Source organism: Amblyraja radiata, chromosome 2 (assembly GCF_010909765.2).
Source record: "Amblyraja radiata isolate CabotCenter1 chromosome 2, sAmbRad1.1.pri, whole genome shotgun sequence".
Classification (NCBI taxonomy): domain Eukaryota; kingdom Metazoa; phylum Chordata; class Chondrichthyes; order Rajiformes; family Rajidae; genus Amblyraja; species Amblyraja radiata.
In genome coordinates this window covers 96,612,573-96,632,365 of record NC_045957.1, presented here as the reverse complement: position 1 = coordinate 96,632,365, position 19,793 = coordinate 96,612,573, and the positions used below count along the sequence as shown (strand labels likewise).

The following is a 19,793-nucleotide window of genomic DNA, read 5'->3' as shown; positions in this document are numbered from 1 at the left end:
CAGTTCATGGGGGTGGGGGCACTCAGCAGAGTCGGTTCAGTGCAGCTATAGCTCTGGGGATGAAACTGTTCCTGAGTCTGGAGGTGCGGGCGTAGAAGGCCTTGTAACGTCTGCCGGAAGGTAGAAGTTCGAACAGACTATTACAAGGGTGTGAGGAGTCTTTGTGAATGCTGACGGCCTTCCTGAGGCACCGTGTATAGTAGATGCCCTCCAAGGCTGGTAGCTGTGTCCCAATTATCATCTGTGCTCTGCGGACGACACGCTGAAGAGCTCTCCTCTCCGCCTCCCTGCAGCTGAGATACCACACAGAGATGCCATATGTTAGTATGCTCTCTGTGGTGCAGCGGTAGAAGGTTGTCAGCAGCTGTTGGGGCAGACCAGTCTTTTTCAGTGTTTTCTGGAAGAACAGTCGTTGCTGTGCCTTCTTGACCAGCGCAGCGGTGTTGGTGGACCATGTGAGGTCCTCTGAAATGTGTGTGCCCAGAAACCTAAAGCTGGACACTCTCTCCACACTGTCCCCGTTGATAGAGATTGGAGCGTATTCCCCATTATGTGTCCTCCTGAAGTTGATAATCAGCTCCTTGGTCTTAGAGGTGTTTAGGGACAAGTTGTTACCTGAGCACCAGTCTGCCAGGTTCTGCACCTCCGCTCTGTAGTTTGTTTCATCACCGTTGGTGATCAGCCCGATCACCGTTGTGTCGTCTGCATACTTGACAATGGTGTTGGTGTCGAATGCAGGAACATAGTTGTGTGTGAAGAGGGAGTAGAGCATGGGCCTCAGTACATAGCTCTGTGGTGTGCCGGTGCTCAGGGTGATAGTGGAGGACGGGTGCGGGCCCTGTCTCATTGCCTGCAGTCGCTCCGTCAGTAAATTCAGGATCCAGTCGCATATCGACGAGCTGGGGCCTAGCTGGTGGAGTTTGGTGCTGAGCTTGGTAGGAATGACTGTGTTGAAGGCAGAGCTATAGTCTATGAAGAGCATCCTCACATACGTGCCCTGTCTTTCCAGGTGAGTCAGGACAGTGTGACGAGCCAGAGAAATGGCATCCTCTGTGGATTTATTTGCCCTGTATGCAAATTGACGCGTGTCCAGTGAGGTAGGGGTGCTGGATTTGATGTGTGAGAGGACCAGCCTTTCAAAGTACTTCATGGGTATTGGAGTTAAGGCAACCGGAACCGGACGATGCATAGCAGATGAAGTTTAATGCAGATAAATGTGAGGTTATCCACTTTGGTAGCAAAAAACAGGAAAGCAGATTACTATCTAAATGGTGTCAAGTTGGGAAAAGGTGAAGTACAACAGGATCTGGGGTCCTTGTTCATCAGTCAATGAAAGTAAACAGGCAGGTACAACAGGCAGTGAAGAAAGCGAATGGCATGTTGGCCTTCATAACAAGAGGAATCGAATATAGGAGCAAAGAGGTCCTTCTGCAGTTGTACAGAGCCCTAGTGAGACCACACCTGGAGTATTGTGTGCAGTTTTGGTCCCCTAATTTGAGGAAGGACATTCTTGTTATTGAGGGAGTGCAGCGTAGGTTTACAAGGTTAATTCCCGGGATGGCGGGACTGTCATATGCTGAGAGAATGGAGCAGCTGGGCTTGTACACTCTGGAGTTTATAAGGATGAGAGGATATTTCATTGAAACATATAAGATTGTTAAGGGTTTGGACACACTAGAGGCAGGAAACATGTTCCTGATGTTGGGGGAGTCCAGAACCAGGGGCCACAGTTTAAGAATAAGGAGTAAGCCATTTAGAACGGAGACAAGGAAACACTTTTTCCTCACAGAGAGTGGCGAGTCTGTGGAATTCTCTGGATGATTTTCAAGAGAGAGCTAGATAGGGCTCTTAAAAATAGTGGAGTCAGGGGATATGGGGAGAAGGCAGGAACGGAGTACTGATTGGGGATGATCAGCCATGATCACATTGAAGGGCCGAATGGCCTACTTCTGCACCTATTGTCTAAATCTATATTACTAAAAGTCTGATCTTAACCACTTCCTGTTGTTCTGTATATTGATTTTAGAAAAAACGCTGCCACTTACGGCAGTGAATTTTGGCCAACTTACTCAGAGTCCCCCTCCGCTGCGCAGGACAAGAGGATTTTTCCCATCGATGAAAAATAAAAGAGTTATTAGTGTTTAAAAAATGTTCAGATTCTCTCACCTGAAGGCCACGCCCCTTCATGAGGGACTATAAAACCCGGAAGTGTTGAGTGCCTCAGTCAGTCTCTACAAGATGGGGGAGCGAAAGGGTCACGTCTCTCAGTCTGAGCTGTGAATAACACTGAACACATGTCTACTCAACTGTGAGTGTGGTTTTACTGACCTTGAGTGCCCTTAATGTGGTTTGAAAATGAAAAGGTGGTTGGTTGGAAATGAAGCACAGCAAATGGTTGGTTTGAAATAAAGCACAGCAAATGGTTGGTGGTGATTGGTTTGAAATGAAGCACAGCAAATGGTTGGTGGTGGTTGGTTTGAAATGAAGCATAGCAAATGGTTGGTGGTGGTTGGTTTAAAATGTCAAATGATTAAAAGTCTAAACTTGACAACTTCCTGTTTGCACTGTATATTGATTTTAGATAAAACGCTACCACTTACGGCTGTGATTTTTGGCCATCTTACTCAGTCCCCCTCGGCTCATCAGGTGCAGAGGATTCTTCCCATCAATGATAAATAAAAGTGCTATTAAGTGTTTAAAAAATGTTGAGAATCTCTCTCCTGTCAATCATGCCACGAAGGCCACACCTTTTCCGGTGGAAGGGGGAGGGATTATAAAACCCGGAAGTGTGGGTGTGGCTCAGTTTCTGTATGATGGGGGAGGGAGAGGTCACAACTCTGTCTGAGCTATGAATCAACTGAACACACTGAATGCCTACTGAACTGTGAGTGTGGTGTTTTGTGTGGTTTTATGGTAGTTTCACCTTGCTTGAAATGGTATGAAACTGTATTTGAATGTGGTGGCCTTGCACCGTGCATGAAACGATATGAAACTGCATTTGAATGTGGTGTCATTGCACCCTGCATGAAATGGTATGAAACTACATTTGAATTTGGTGGCCTTGCACCCTCCTTGAATGGTATGAAACTGCACTTGAATTTGGTTGTCTTGCACCCTGCTCGAAGAGGTAAGAAACTGCACTTGAATTTGGTGGCCTTGCACTCTGCTTGAAATGGAATTTCAAGGAATAGCCGTGAGTTAACTGCCAGCCCACCAGCTGTGATGAATCTCTCTCCTGTTAATCATGCCATGAAGGCACGCCCCTTCCGGTGGGAGGGGGGAGGAATTATAAAACCCGGAAGTGTGGGTGTGGCTCAGTCTCTGCAAGATGGGGGAGGGAGAGGTCACGACTCTGTCTGAGCTGTGAATCAACTGAACACACTGAATGTCTACTGAACTGTGAGTGTGGTGTTTATGTGGTGTTTTGTGTGGTTTTATGGTGATTTCACCCGGCGTGAAATGGTATGAAACTGCATTTGAATGTGGTGGCCTTGCACCCTGCTTGAAGTGGCATGAAACTGCATTTGAGTTTGGTGGCCTTGCACCCGGCTTGAAATGGAATTTCAAGGAATAGCCGTGTCAACTGCCAGCCCACCAGCCGTGAGTGAGCTGCCAGCACATCAGGCTTGAGTGACTGAGCTGCCACCCCAAGAATCCATTTGGCCCACAATGACCATACTAGCCCTCTGGAAACCAGTCCCTTCATCCCACAACATCCATACTAGCACTCCAGAGATCCCCCCCTCCCACTGGCCACCAACATTGGAATTGGTGGAGAGGTGGGATATTGCGTTGGGGGACCAACCCTCACGTGTGAACATGGGACACAACGGGTCCCACTGAGTCTAGTAAATAATAAATGTATTTTACCAAGAAAAAGGAAATCAAGAACCAGAGGACATAGGTTTATGGTGAGGTGGGAAAGATTCAATAGGAATGCAAGGGGCAACTTTTTTCCCCCCACGAAGGGTGGTAGGTAAATGGAACAAGTTGCCAGAGGAGGTAGTTGAGGCAGGTATTATCAAAACGTTTAAAAAACATTTAGACAGGCACATGGATAGGATAGGTTTTGAGGGATATGGGTCAAATGCAGGCCGGTGGGACTGGTGCAGATGGGGTTTGTTGGGCGGCATGGGCAAGTTGGACTGAAGGGCCTTTTTCCACGCTGCATGACTAAAACAGATAAATCAAGATTTTCAATGCTTTGAATCTGAGACACAGTTCAACAAAAGGGACACAAAATAAAGTAATCTTCAGCAAGAAGAAAAGAAAGGAAAATATTAAGCCTGAGCAATCTACAGCCAAATGGAAGAGTCTTTGAAAGAGTAAGAAATGTCAAAATAGATTCTGAAACGAACAATTTCTGCAAGATGGGTCACGGCATCAACAGCTTTGATGATAGAAGTTATACAACAGTGAAAATAATCAGAGAAGGTTGGTGAAAGGGATATTTGTATTGGTGCTCGGGAGCAGATTGAAGAACAAGACAATGGAAGAATGAGGGAAAAAAATAAAAAATCAGGAACACATGAAGCAGTACAATGATAAAAATTGTAGAGCTAGCATTATGGACCTCACTACAAGCAAAACACATTACCACTATATTCTGGATGAATCATTGTTCGTTAAAATTGATAAGCTGGTAAAATACATACAGTGCCCTCCATAATGTTTGGGACAAAGACCCATCATTTACTTATTTGCCTCTGTACTGCACAAGTTGAGATTTGTAGTAGAAAAAAATCACATTTGGTTAAAGTACACATTGTCAGATTTTATTAAAGGCCATTTTTATACATTTTGGTTTCACCATGTAGAAATTACAGCTGTGTTTATACATAGCCCCCCCCCCCCCCCCCCCCCTCGCACCCCTATTTCAGGGCACTATAATGTTTGGGACACATGGCTTCACAGGTGTTTGTAATTGCTCAGGTGTGTTTAATTGCCTCCTTAATGCAGGTATGAGAGCTCTCAGCATCTAGTCTTTCCTCCAGTCTTTCCTCACCTTTGGAAACTTTTATTGTTGTTTATCAACATGAAGACCAAAGTAGTGCCAATGAAAGTCAAGGAAGCTATCGGCCAAACCTTAGGCTTACCAAAATCAACTGTTTGGAACATCATTAAGAAGAAAGAGAGCACTGGTGAGCTTACTAATCGCAAAGGGACTGGCAAGCCAAGGAAGATTTCCACAGCTGATGACAAAATAATTTTCTCTATAATAAAGAAAAATCCCCAAACACCTGTCCGACAGATCAGAAACACTCTTCAGGAATCAGGTGTGGATTTGTCAATGACCACTGTCCGCAGAAGACTTCATGAACAGAAATAGTGGCTACACTGCAAGATGCAAACCACTGGTTAGCCGCAAAAATAGGATGGCCAGGTTACAGTTTGCCAAGAAGTACTTAAAAGAGCAACCAGCTCTGGGAAAAGGTCTTGTGGACAGATGAGACAAAGATTAAGTTATATCAGAGTGATGGCAAGAGCAAAGTATGGAGGAGAGAAGGAACTGCCCAAGATCCAAAGCATACCACCTCATCTGTGAAACACAGTGGCGGGGGTGTTATGGCCTGGGCATAAATGGTTGCTGAAGTTATTGGCTCACTTATCTTCATTGAGGATACAACTGCTGATGGTCGTAGCATAATGAATTCTGAAGGGTATAGACACATCCTATCTGCTCAAGTTCAAACAAATGCCACAAAACTCATTGGCCGGCAACTCATTCTACAGCAAGACACTGATCCCAAACATACTGCTAAAGCAACAACGTTTTTCAAAGCTAAAAAGTGGTTAATTCTTGAGTGGCCAAGTCAAATACCCGATCTGAACCCAATTGAGCATGCCTTTTATATGCTGAAGAGAAAACTGAAGGGGACTAGCCCCCAAAACAAGCATAAGCTAAAGATGGCTGCAATACAGGCCTGGGCATAGCATCACCAGAGAAGACACCCAGCAACTGGTGATGTCCATGAATCGCAGACTTCAAGCAGTCATTGCATGCAAAGGATATGCAACAAAATACTAAACATGACTAATTTCATTTACATGACATTGCTGTCCCAAACTTTATGGTGCCCTGAAATTTGGGGGGGGGGGGGGGGTTATGTATAAACACTGCTGTAATTTCTACATGGTGAAACCAAAATGTATAAAAATAGCCCTTATTAAAATCCGACAATGTGCACTTTAACCACATGTGATTTTTTCTATTACAAATCTCAAATTGCGGAGTACAGAGGCAAATAAATAAATGACGGGTCTTTGTCTCAAACATTATGGAGGGCACTTAAGATGGTTTACATGGATGGGACAGGTTTAAAGGGATATGGAAGGTGGGACTAGTGTAGCTGGAACATGTTGGCTGGTGTGGGCAAGTTGGGTCAAAGGGTTTGTTTCCACACTGTATCACTCTATGTCTAGAATTTCAACATTCTTTCAACCTGCAACTCCAGTGAAGTTGGCCTTTCTAAGAGTTGTAGGGTGCAATAAAGTGGCAGGTGATGGAAAGATCGTGCAACTTTGGGTTTAGTTGTAGTAACCAAACGTACCCAGAGTGTTGTTCACGGATAAGTATGCAGAGAGATTTGTGGAAGCTGAAAGTGGCTTCAATTTTATTCAGTTTTGCTTATTGCATTTTTACAAATTTGGCTTTTTCCACAAACATCACTGCTACGTTTGCAAATGTTCTTATGCTTTACTTCTCTCCTCTCATTTTATTTTGGACCTGTGAAGCTGGAGACACAGGTAATGCAACACTTCAAAAGCCATGGCCAGTTCTGATGCAGGCAGAAAAAGCAAGTTCCCTTAAATCGGGGAATTTGACGTTGAGGCTACTCAAGTCAGTACCTGGATCTCTCATGCAAATAGACAGGGATTAGTCCAATACACTGTAGGCTTGGGGATTACAACACTCAGAACATGTATGTTGAACTTGTACCATATAAGAATTGCAAATTAAAACAAATGCCAAATAATATTTACCATTGTCCTGCTTTGAAGGTGAAATCTTTGTTCATCACAGCAAGGCGTAGTCTCTTAACGGTCTCAGATTCATGAATTATCCCGCATACTTTTGCTTGAGCAATCATCTAAATTCAGGAAGGATTGGCATTAAATCCTCTCCGTTTCACTTAGCAGGCCCATCTGTTTATGTACATAAACGCAATGGTTTTTCTGTTTTGTTCATACTTTCCGGAGATTGATTTTTATTCATTATTAACAGAATCAGATGACTGCAGGTTCAACCACCAAAAAGCCCAAGCACAGCTACCTAAACTGACACTCCACTACAGTGATGACAGAGTGCAGCCTTTTGAATATAGCATGGAATTAAAACTATGTACTCTCATGTGGATGCATAAATTCCATGTTTATAATTCAAAGAACAGCATAGAAGTTATTTCCCAGTGTCTGCCCAATATTTAAGCCGCAATCAATTATTAATTGTAAAATATTTTCACATGCATCTATAAAGTGTTTTCAGTATGTTGTTTATTTTGTTATTTGTACAGATATTCATTCTCTTCTAATCAGCTTAAAATTCATAAATTATGATCTTGTGGCTACAAATTTAATAACCAAAAAAAAGACTCCAAGAACATCAAAAAAGCATTTACATAGTAATTTTATATTTTGGCATTGTTGTTCTCATGAATTTGTGACATTAAATTCCCACAGGCAAGCTCGGAAAAGAAATGTGAAGAAATCAGTGAAGAAATTCTGGCCCATAACTGCTTTTGGCCCAGAAAGCTTTTGATTAATAAAATTAGTTTTGAGAAAAAAAAACCCCAATTGAAACTAACTATTCAACAAAGTTTTGTTGTGGCATATGAATATGTTTCCTTAGTAGCCGTTCATTTAATTAAAAATAACTGATATTCAGCTGCATATATGTGTAATATTCTTCATACTACAATCAATCTTTCACTGGGGTTTACACATTTTTTTCAAAATAAGTACTAAATGAACACAAAAGCTTGAAACATTAACAAGTACTTTTTATAAACAAGATCTACTCCTTTTTCTACAACATTCAAGCTACACTGACCTCTTGGCGGAAGTTGTTGATTGTTCTTTCCAGATGATCTGCTTTCCTTTTTGATGATACATTCCTGCTGAAGGCAAATGCAATAGGCTAATATTCAGTAAATGGATTAACACGTTTTTTTTAATATTCACTTTGTGTCTGATCATCAACTCCTTGTAATTAATCCATTACGTGTATATTTAATGATGTCTGAAACTGGTGTGGTACCACCGGAATGCTCCATTAAAAAAAAAAGAGATCAAGGCTTTTGATGAGATATTACCCTCTAGCACCAGTTAGTCAATTAATTGGATGCAAAAAAAACAATGATACCATTTAAGGAGTAAAGTAAACCAATTTCAATCAGCAGAACTAAAATATAATATTGTCATTTATTCATTTTCATTACTGTGTAACCTGGTCACAAACTCTGATTGGAGTTACCACTGATAGAAAATAATATTGGGAGCAGTGACAAAGTGCTAAAAATGTGTTTTTAGTATTGTATGTCATTCATAATTAGCAAAAGAGAGCCACAAACAAGTACGAAATGCAAAACATATTTTTCTCTAAAAGCAATTATGTAAAAAACTATTTTACACAGGTCATTGACACATAAAATGCAAAAATGTTATAAAAAGATTTGAGTTCGTGATAAAATCTTTTTTCCTTAAAACCTACAAATGTAGTTTCCAAGTAGCCAGACTGAAATTTAGTTTTGTACTTAAGCAACATCGAAAACGAATGACATTCAGCAATTTTATATTTCTAGATTTTTATTTTACGATGCTACCAAATATTTTTTGAAAATAAAATAGTGGCTTAAATTGGAATATCACAGGAAGAGGCAAATTTTCCTTGATCATTGTCCCCTTTGATCTGTGTTTTCACACCTTACCTTTCCATATCTCTATGTCTCCCTCTCCCCTGACTCTCATTCTGAAGGATCTCGACCCAAAACCTCACCCATTCCTTCTCTCCAGAGATGCTGCCTGTCCTGCTGAGTTACTCCAGCATCTTGTTATTCTAGCGGCAAATTCAATCCTGACATACCTCCACCATTTAGTTGCATACTCAGAATAACACAACATGAAAACAGGCCCTTTGGCACAACTTATCCATGCCGGCCAAAATGTCAATTTTTTTCAATTTTAATGAACTTTATTTATCCGTTAGGAACTTCATTTGTGCAGAACATCAGTGTGTGTACAGTTTACATACCCAGCAACACAACACAATATACCACGCACATCACATACCAGCAGTCCAACAGTGGTCAGTAGGTAAAACTTGCAAAGCACAATACATGAAGAATAGGCAATAAAAACATTAAAAGAATGTTAAAAATGTATATATAAATAAATGAATAAATAAATAGATCAACTATTCATGAGACTAATGGATGTAGGCACGAAACTCGACGGCTCTCTTAGTCCAGAATGTGAGTGACCTATATCTCTGGCCTGAGGGTAGAAGACTGTATTGGCTGTGAGTGGTATCTGAGGCTATTTTTGTTCCTTTTTGTTTAGTCCTTCTATTGTAAATACTGATCAGTGGTTCCTGCTCCAGTCCGATTATTTTACTGCTCATTGATATGATTTTGTTTAGTGGGTTGCGATGGATGTTGGATAGTGACCCAAACCAGGCTGACATATTGAAGGTTATTACCGATTCAATGAAACATTCTGGAAAGACTGGTCTGCCCCAACAGCTGCTGACAACCTTCTACCGCTGCACCACAGAGAGCATACTAACGTATGGCATCTCTGTGTGGTATCTCAGCTGCATGGAGGCGGAGAGGAGAGCTCTTCAGCGCGTCGTCCAGAGCGCAGAGGATTATTGGGACACAGCTTCCAGCCTTGGAGGGCATCTACCACACACGGTACCTCAGGAAGGCCGTCAGCATCCATAAAGACTCCTCACACCCTTGTAATGGACTGTTCGAACTACTTCCCTCCGGCAGACGTTACAAGGCCTTCTACGCCCGAACCTCCAGACTCAGGAACAGCTTCATTCCCAGAGCGGCTCTGAACTGGCCCTGCTGAGTGTCCCCCATCCCCTCTGGACTGTCTCCCTCGGATGGCAGACACATCTGCACTTTAGTCTGTTGAACTGTTTTGACTGTTTTACTGTTCTTTTTACAAACCATGTTCTCGGGATATCTAAATACAAATTTTATTAGTTATTTATGTTATGACATCGGTTGGAAGCTGCATACCAAATCTCGTTGCGCTTATGTGCAATGACAATAAAAGATATTATTATTATTATTATTTGTAAAAAGCTGTCAGGACTGACTGATGAACCTGAAGTCTGCGAAGTTTCCTCAGGAAAAAGAGGCGCTGCTGACACTTAGAAAAGATAGTTTCACTGTTTAGTTGGAAGGTGAGTTTGTGATCAATTATTGTCCCAAGATGTCTGTATGACGATCCTTTCTATTGGCTGGTTGTTGACTAACAGCGTGGGGGTGATGGAAGGACCTTTACGGAAGTCAACAACCAACTCCTTTGTTTTGGAGGTATTGAGGTCAAGGCAGTTCCGCCTACACAACTTTGCAAAAATGTCCATCTCAGACTGTAGCTGTCCCTGTGAGTTGGTGGTGTCCATGATCACAGTGTCATCAGAGTATTTAATGTATGTTATACCAGGGTTAGTGCTCCTGCAGTCGTTTGTGTATAGTGTGTACAGAACCGGTGCGATTACAGAACCTTGTGGGGCTCCTGTGGAGACTGTCTTGGATGAACTGAGGTGACCGTTGACTCGGACCCTCTGGTGTCTATCTGTTAAAAATGAGAGGATCAGGTGCGGGTTGATATCCATCTGGAGCAGTTTTCGTCCCATCAGGTGAGGTTGCATGGAGCTAAAGGCGCTAGAGAAGTCCACAAAGACCAGTCTAATGAATGATTAGGGCTTCTCAAGATGGGTATACGAGCCATGCAGCAGCGTTAGTACAGCGTCATCCACACCCCTGTGCCATTTGTATGCAAACTGAAAAGAGTCAGCATGCATACTGACCTCCTCCTGAAGCTGGAAAAGAATAAGCCTTTCAAAGCCTTTCATGACCAAAGATGTTAATGCCACAGGCCGGTAGTCATTGTCACAGGTGGATCAAACTTAGGATGCTGCTGCACCCGCTGAGTTTCCCCAGCAATTTTGTGTACCTTCGATATTCCAGCATCTGCAGTTCCTTTTTGAACAAAGGTAGAATGGTGTTGTTCTGGCTGCAAGTCTGTGGTGTTCTGCTGAAATCGATGCTGGGACCTCTGTTGTTTGTGATACACTTAAATAACTTGGACAATAATGTGAATAGGTTGATTGGTAAATTGGCAGTGAAGAAGGCTGTTAAAGGATATAGCAGAAAGTAGATTACCTACAGATCCGGGTAGAGAAATGGCAGTTGCAGTTTAATCCAAGCTAGTGTGAGGTGGTGCACTTTGGGACATCAAATTAAGAGGAAAATGTACACAATGAACACAAGACCCTTTAACAGCATTGATGTAAAGTGGGATCTTGGGGTTGAACTCCATAGTTCCCTGAAAGCACAAACATATGTACATGGTCACGCTGCGTCTGCGACACCTGCAGTCTGTCTGTCCCTCTCCCTTCTTTGTCTTATCGTTAATGTTAGATTATGTAATAGTCTATTTTTAGTTGTGTATTATGTGGGGGGGGGGGGGGGGGAACTCTTTAAAATCTCTTTCTTCAACAGAGATGCAACTTTTTTTCCGTGTTGTATCTCCGTTTCGCTGCGGCCTAACAGAGGAGCTGGGCAAACTCCAGCTGTGCTCTGGTCGTGGAGCCTGTGGCCTAGCGGAGCTGGCTGACTTTCGGAGGCTGTGGTGGCGCTGTGATTGTGACTGGGACTCGACTTCCGGAGGCTTCGGCCGCAGGCCCTGTGGTCTGTAACATCGGAAGCTCACAGGTCCCTGGTTGGCGACCGACTTTTCGGGAGCTCCAGCCACAGCAGCTCCGTCCGTCCCGAATCGCAAGGCTTGAATCGGCCCGTTCGCAGGACCTTTCATCGCCTGGCGTGGCCCAGCCGCGGGATCTTCCATCGCCCGCCGGTGCTCCAATATCGGGAGCTTCGATCGCCTCGACGAAGCAGTTTGACTGCTTGACCGTGGGAGAAGAAGCAAGGAAGAGATAAGACTTTTTTTACCTTCCACCAGTGGGGTGGTGCCTGGAGGAGATTCGCTGTGATGGATGTTTATATTAAATTTATGTAATTGTGCATTTTGTTTGATTTTTATTGTTATGACTGTATGGCAACAACATTTCGTTCAGATTTTCTGTTTTTTGAATGACAAATAAATTCAATTCAATAGAATGGTAAAGAAGGTGTATGGTTTGCTTCCCTTCAGCAGCTGGTGGATTAGGCATTACGTGTCAGAATTCATATTGCGGCTTTATGAAACCATGTTAGGCCACATTTAGAGTACTGTGTGCAGATCTGGTCCCCGCACTACTGGAAGGTTGTGAAAGCTTTAGACAGGAAATAGACATAATTTATCAGGATGTTGCATAGATTATAGGGGATTAGCTATAAAATGAGGTTAGACAAATTTGCAGGTAGATAAAAATGCTGGAGAAACTCAGCGGGTGAGGCAGTATCTATGGAGCGAAGGAAATAGGCAATGTTTCGGGCCGAAACCTTCGTGTTCGAAACTTTTTGTCTACCTTCGATTTTCCAGCATCTGCAGTTCCTTCTTAGACAAATTTGCAATTGCTTTTGTAGGAGTGTCTGAGGCCGGGGGGAGCCCTGTTAAAATATTTTTTTAAATTGAGGCATAGATAGTGTAGATAGGTAGAACTGTTTTCACAGGGCGGAAATATCGGGGGGGGGGATGGGTGGAGGGAGGGGGTGTGCCTTGAACGCTGCCAAGGATGGTGGTGAAAACAGATGCACGAGTGGCATTTAATGGACTTTCACATAGCCACATGAATATGCTTGGTGCAGAGGCGCAAGGATCATGTGCAGCAGAGAGGATTAGTTTAAGTTGGCATCATGTTCATTGCAGATAAAGTGGGCCGAAGGGCAAGCTCTCATGCTACATTGTTCAATGTTCCATGATCGCATTACCTCACTTCTTTTCCCCTTTTATCTGCCCTTTCCAAATGTTGAATACATTGGCATAAAAGAGAAACAGGCGTTTTGGCTCACAATGTTTTCAGCAAACATGATGCCAAATTAAACTGATCCCTCCTGCGACACATGATCCATATGTTGGAATAAATTAGTTCATCCTGTTGTCATAGCATTGCGTATACCCACTTACTAGGTGTACTAAATCATGAGGGGCATAGATAGTCATTTATCCCAGGGTGGGGGAATAAGGCCATAAGACATTGGAGCAGAAATAGAACATTCGGCCCATTGAATCTGTTCTGCCAATTCGATCATGGCTGATCTATTTTTTCCTCTCAAACCCATTCTTCTACCTCCCTGAAACCTTTAACACCCATAGTAATCAAAAACCTACCAATCTCCACCTTAAAAATACCCAATTACTTGATCTTTACAGCCGTCTGTGACAATGAATTCCATCGATTCACCTCTCTAGCTAAAGAAATTCCTCCTCATCCATATTCTAAAGGCACATCCTTTCATTCTGAGACTGTGCCCTCTGGTCCTAGACTCTCCCACTATTGGAAACATCCTCTCCACATCCACTCTATCTAGGCCTCAATCTAGGAATCAAGAAGCAGAGAGCACAGATACAAGGCAAGATAGAAACAAGTCAATACAAACCAGAGGCGCAACATTTGTGTGAAGATTGGTCGGTATATGGAACAGGCTGTCAGAGGAAGTAATTGAGGCAGGTACAATGACAACATTTAAAACACATTTATAATAGGTACATATGGATGGGAAAGATTTAGATGGATACTGGCCCAACATAGGCAAACGGGACATCTTGGTCAGCATGGAATCATTGAACCAAAGGGCTTGTTTCCATGCTGCATGACACAATATCGGTTATTCATCCATCTTGATGCAATTCCTATTTAGATAATGTATTTAAATATTGGCACTTCACACTTCCATATTTTGATCACATTTGTTGTTTCCTTTTGTTTCAGTTGCCCATTTAGTTTGCTTATTACATTTCCAACTTCCACCTTTGTTGTTCTCCCTCTTGACATTCCACTTGGGTTCCCATCCTCAATGGGCTAGCGATCTAGCTTCAGGAGTTAAGGGCCTGTCCCACCTCCTGGAGGAGACCAGGGTGGTAGTATATGTCCCCACCACCACCCCATTCTTCACGAAGGCAGCAAAGCAGCCCTTTCTCCTGTGTCTGACACAGCATCGGAGGCAGATGCCCCATTGGTGGTGAGGGAGGGCTGGAGGAAGGTTATGCCCTACACCTTCACCAGGCAGCAGGAGGGGGACCTTGAGGAATGGTTCCAGCAGAATGCCATCCTGTACGAAAAGGAAAATGAGGGGGACAGGGACAAGAATGGCATGCTTGCCATCCACTGCCCCACATGTGTGCTTAAAGTTCCATCTTTTGTCAAAGCCCAGCATCACTCTCTTCCAGTCATCTGGTGTACTGGGACAGTCCATCACATCATCTCCATTCACCCATTGAGACCTCTTCTTGTGCTACCTCTTCATCCTTGCTCTTCCCCTTCTGCCTTTCTTAAAAGGCTGCTGAAGCAAAAGGGCTACTGCAAACAACAGTAGTTGTATTTTTACTAACATCCTCCAAACTAGTTCCTTCCTTGCCTGCATGGTTCAGAATTATTTTTTTTAAACCTGGGAGGCATTTTTAGTGAGAAAAAAATGCAGACATGACATTATTTTATCTTGATCTTTACAGCCGTCTGTGACAATGAATTCCATCGATTCACCTCTCTAGCTAAAGAAATTCCTCCTCATCCATATTCTAAAGGCACATCCTTTCATTCTGAGACTGTGCCCTCTGGTCCTAGACTCTCCCACTATTGGAAACATCCTCTCCACATCCACTCTATCTAGGCCTCAATCTAGGAATCAAGAAGCAGAGAGCACAGATACAAGGCAAGATAGAAACAAGTCAATACAAACCAGAGGCGCAACATTTGTGTGAAGATTGGTCGGTATATGGAACAGGCTGTCAGAGGAAGTAATTGAGGCAGGTACAATGACAACATTTAAAATACATTTATAATAGGTACATATGGATGGGAAAGATTTAGATGGATACTGGCCCAATATAGGCAAACGGGACATCTTGGTCAGCATGGAATCATTGAACCAAAGGGCTTGTTTCCATGCTGCATGACACAATATCGGTTATTCATCCATCTTGATGCAATTCCTATTTAGATAATGTATTTAAATATTGGCACTTCACACTTCCATATTTTGATCACATTTGTTGTTTCCTTTTGTTTCAGTTGCCCATTTAGTTTGCATATTACATTTCCAACTTCCACCTTTGTTGTTCTCCCTCTTGACATTCTACTTGGGTTCCCATCCTCAATGGGCTAGCGATCTAGCTTCAGGAGTTAAGGGCCTGTCCCATTTCGGAGACCGCCACTGCGACCTCTGGCGACCTTAAGCGACTTTAAAAAAAAAAATCAGGGTCGCGATGACCTACGACCTTCCACGACTATGTGTACGATCTCCTACGACTATGTTGAAGACCTCCTTCGACTATGTTGAAGACTGGCTTCGACCATGTACGTTTTACTCGAGGATGGTCTCTGGCAAATTGGTCCGTGAATGAGCACGACACCCTTCCACCTCAGACGACCACACCGAAAACCAACAACGACCAGTGACGAGTGTCTACAGCTCAAATGATCACCTGATAAAATAATGTCATGTCTGCATTTTTTTCTCACTAAAAATGCCTCCCAGGTTTAAAAAAAATAATTCTGAACCATGCAGGCAAGGAAGGAACTAGTTTGGAGGATGTTAGTAAAAATACAACTACTGTTGTTTGCAGTAGCCCTTTTGCTTCAGCAGCCTTTTAAGAAAGGCAGAAGGGGAAGAGCAAGGGTGAAGAGGAAGCACAAGAAGAGGTCTCAATGGGTGAATGGAGATGATGTGATGGACTGTCCCAGTACACCAGATGACTGGAAGAGAGTGACGCTGGGCTTTGACAAAAGATGGAACTTTAAGCACACATGTGGGGCAGTGGATGGCAAGCATGCCATTCTTGTCCCTGTCCCCCTCATTTTCCTTTTCGTACAGGATGGCATTCTGCTGGAACCATTCCTCAAGGTCCCCCTCCTGCTGCCTGGTGAAGGTGTAGGGCATAACCTTCCTCCAGCCCTCCCTCACCACCAATGGGGCATCTGCCTCCGATGCTGTGTCAGACACAGGAGAAAGGGCTGCTTTGCTGCCTTCGTGAAGAATGGGGTGGTGGTGGGGACATATACTACCACCCTGGTCTCCTCCTCCAGGGTCTCTCATGCAGGGCTACCCCCTCCTGCACTATCACCACCTGTGGCATCACCTCCCGCCACTCCTCCTCCTGGGTGGGCAACACCAGCATGGCAGGTTTTTCTTTTTAGGGTTGTGCCCTTCCCCTGCGCCACTGCCTTTTTGGTGCCATCTCTAAAACACAAGTCTCCTCTCCAAAAAACTCTCCAGCTATGAATGAACATGTCTTGGAGTGAAAGAGGTGACGTTCTGCTGTTTAAATCAGCTTTTCTTTCTACTGACCTTTTTTTCCCACCCCAGAGCTATTACCTTCGACTACCTACGACTAGCATCACGACCTACTACGACCGGCTTCGACTAGACCTACAACTAAAAAAAATATCGATTTTTCCCACGGCGACCTATTTTTAGTCACGGTCAATTTTTAACATTTTGAAAAATACGCCACGACCTAGCTGAACCCTCGACTACGCGGAGACCACTCTCAACCATGAAGAAGAGTGACAAAGACCTCCTACGATCTCGCGGCGACCTTCCCGCTACTATGGGTCACGGGCAAACTCACCAGAGGTCGCGGTGGAGGTCGCCCAAGTGGGACAGGGGCTTTACATTCACCTTGAGACCCATTCAATTTCACCTTTGGAAGACACCACCTCGACAAATACTTCCTTAGTGCATATCTTTTTATGTTTACATTTTCAGGAACCTGAACCCACAACCTTCTAACTCAGAAACAAGAGTTCTGACAACTGAGATTTCAAACCGATGCAACTTTTTAAACAAAAATACCCCACCGACTTTACACTATTGCATAAATTGTCTCAAATGGAAATTGTGAATTGGATTACACACGGTTCTGGGCACTCCGTCCGTCAGAGCCAATAAATAAAAATATAATTAGTTTCTAGTTCAGACAATATAGTGTACTTAAATGTAGTCACTTGACAACCTTTGTTGTTTCCATTTCTAGTGATTTTGATCAAAAGTGCGCGTGTTGTCCGAGGGCTGAATGAGGTTCACTGACACCAACCTCAGCTTTTTAAAATAAATAGTGGCATTCGGCAAAGTAAACCTCTTCAATTTCAAACCGGCACAAATCCACCAGAGGCAGTTATTAGAGTCCGACTCGTGCAAAGTGTTAAAGCCACGGTGGGAGTTTACAACGCCCCTGCCCTCCCTCTCTCACCTCATCAGTTTGCAGTGACACAGAAAGCCGGGCCCGGATAACGTGTGCGGCTGCAGCAGGGAGGATGAGGAGCGGGCAGTCGGTGCACTGGCAACGGCTCGCAGCAAGGTCCGAAGCGCCGCCACAGTCAAGGCCATTCCCGGGCAGCTGCTACACCCCCCCGCCAGTGATTGGCAGCTCGTACCGGCCGCCGCTCGCGCTGCGTGTAACACGCTCCGTTACCGGACGCTTTAAATTCAAAAGAGCAGCCGCCGCCAGACCGGGAAGTGCGTCACAATCACGTGACGTCCCCTCTCCCCCAGCCTCCTGCAAGATGGGAGCTGCGGTGTGTGTCTCAACTCGGTAAAATCAGGCCGGGGAGACTGATTTCCCCTGAAGGTTTTGCTCCTCAAATTGTCACACGCGCAAGTACGGTGAGGTACAAGTACAATGAAAATCTTGCTTGCAGCAGCATCGCAGGCACGTAAACTCAAACACGGATATAAATTATGCATAAATTACACAAAAAATCCGAAAGATTGCAGTAAAACAAGACATTAATGCAGGATAGAATCACAGGAAAAACAAACCCATGCAAGGTGGTGTGTTGCTGAAGTGTGTAGTGCAGATCGGTTCATGAAGGTGTTATTTGTAGCTGTTCTTGGTGGTGTGAATAGGAAGGATTCTGTTCCTTCTACCCAATTGTAGCAGTGAGAAGATATGGCTTAGTTGGTAGGTATACTTGTTCATAGGTGCTGCTTTAATAAATCTGTAGATGGTGGGGAGGGTGTGTCTGCTTTCTGCGGCCTCTTGTGTTCCTATACATTGGATTTGCTCTTTTAGGTCATGATTTAACCAATCAGGATACTTTCTACAGTATATCTGTACAAGTGTTTTAGAGCATTCAATGACATGCAGAATCTGTTTAAACTTTGAAGGAAGAAAAGCTGCTGGTGTACCTGCTTCGAGATTACATCCATGTGCTGCTTCGTGGATAGGTCCAGGATGTTAACAACCATGAATTTGAAGTTCCTGACAAAAATGCACTTGGTCCACCAATTTCCCTTTTCTGAAGTCAATGATTAGTTCCTTAGTTTAGTTAAAATGGAGCAAAAGGTCATTGTGGCATCGATCAACCAGATGTTTCTATATGTACAGGAAATTTTTAGATTAGAGGGATATGGGCCAAACATGGGCAGGTGGGACTAGTGTAGCTGGGGCATCTTGGTTGGCACAGGCAGGTTGGACGGAAGAGCGGGTTTCCATGCAGTATGTTCTATGTCTCCTGTATGCTGACATTGGAGTTATGCTTAGCCAAACAAGAGAAATGGGACGTTGATGGGCATATGTGAGAAAATAGTTTACAAGGAAATAAGTGAGCTCCTCGACTATATCCCTGTGCCCGCATCCCAAAGATTTCTGATCCTGAGGATGTGTGCCTTTTTTCGTCATCTCTGCCTTTTATCTTTAGCAAGGTGTCATTAGCACCTATCTTTTACTTTGTTCTAACACTCTTCTTCCTCTTGGGCCCCAACCCCCCATCCTGTGGGCTTTTACCCTCTCCAGATATCAATCACCTCACCTCCATTCCCTCATCCACTCTAGCCGTCACCCCTCCAAATGCTTAGCCATCCACTCACTGTGCACTCATCCCAAACGTATCAAACCCACTAACAATGGCAGTACTATGTGGTATGGCAGATTGGTCTCTACTTTTCAGAGGCCAGAAAGCAGTTTCCAGACGCCTCATACTTGCTCTTGGAATATGACCCCACCAGTGAGTTCCAGGCCACTGTCTCCCATACTGGGCGCCGTCTGTGTATGGCAGCCTGCCCGCAGTCCGTCTCTTCACCTTTTAAAAAAAAAATTAAATCCTGTCCAAAATGTTAGTGGAGGTCTTTTATGTGGTGGGTGGGGGTGGGGAAGGGGGAAACTTTAATTCTTAGTCCCCTACCTGGTCAGAGAGGCAGCATCTCTCCGAGCTGCTTCTTCGCCCCGTCCTCGCGGCCTACCATCGAGAATGGAGCGGCGTTTCCTGTCGGGACCGGCCGGGACTACAGCTTCGGCGGCGGCGCAGCGCAAGGACACCTAATCACGGAGCGGAGCCACGGAGCGGGCAATGCCTTGCCGGGTCGCCGTGCGGTAGGCTCCGGAGCGCTGTGGCCGTCGATCCAAACATCGCGGAGCTGGGGCTGCGGGCGTCCGGCCGCGGGCGGCGCTGGATT

The 19,793-nt window shown here is 44.2% G+C and overlaps 1 protein-coding gene across 2 annotated transcripts in view; it reads right to left on the bottom strand.

Moving 5' to 3' along the window:
- Positions 1-17,862, bottom strand: part of oxnad1 (oxidoreductase NAD binding domain containing 1) — a 44,274-nt gene extending 26,412 nt beyond the window's left edge. Inside the window, exons 1-3 of one of the 2 annotated variants that reach the window (XM_033050852.1) lie at positions 17,590-17,862; positions 8,051-8,117; positions 6,985-7,091 (exon numbers count right to left, since the gene is read on the bottom strand). In XM_033050852.1, coding sequence (XP_032906743.1) covers positions 6,985-7,091; positions 8,051-8,117; positions 17,590-17,726 — 311 coding nt within the window. In that variant the 5' untranslated portion in view covers positions 17,727-17,862. The remainder of the gene's footprint in view (positions 1-6,984; positions 7,092-8,050; positions 8,118-17,589) is intronic. The other variant, XM_033050859.1, reaches the window with a different exon arrangement.
- Between the last annotated feature and the right edge of the window lie 1,931 nt (positions 17,863-19,793).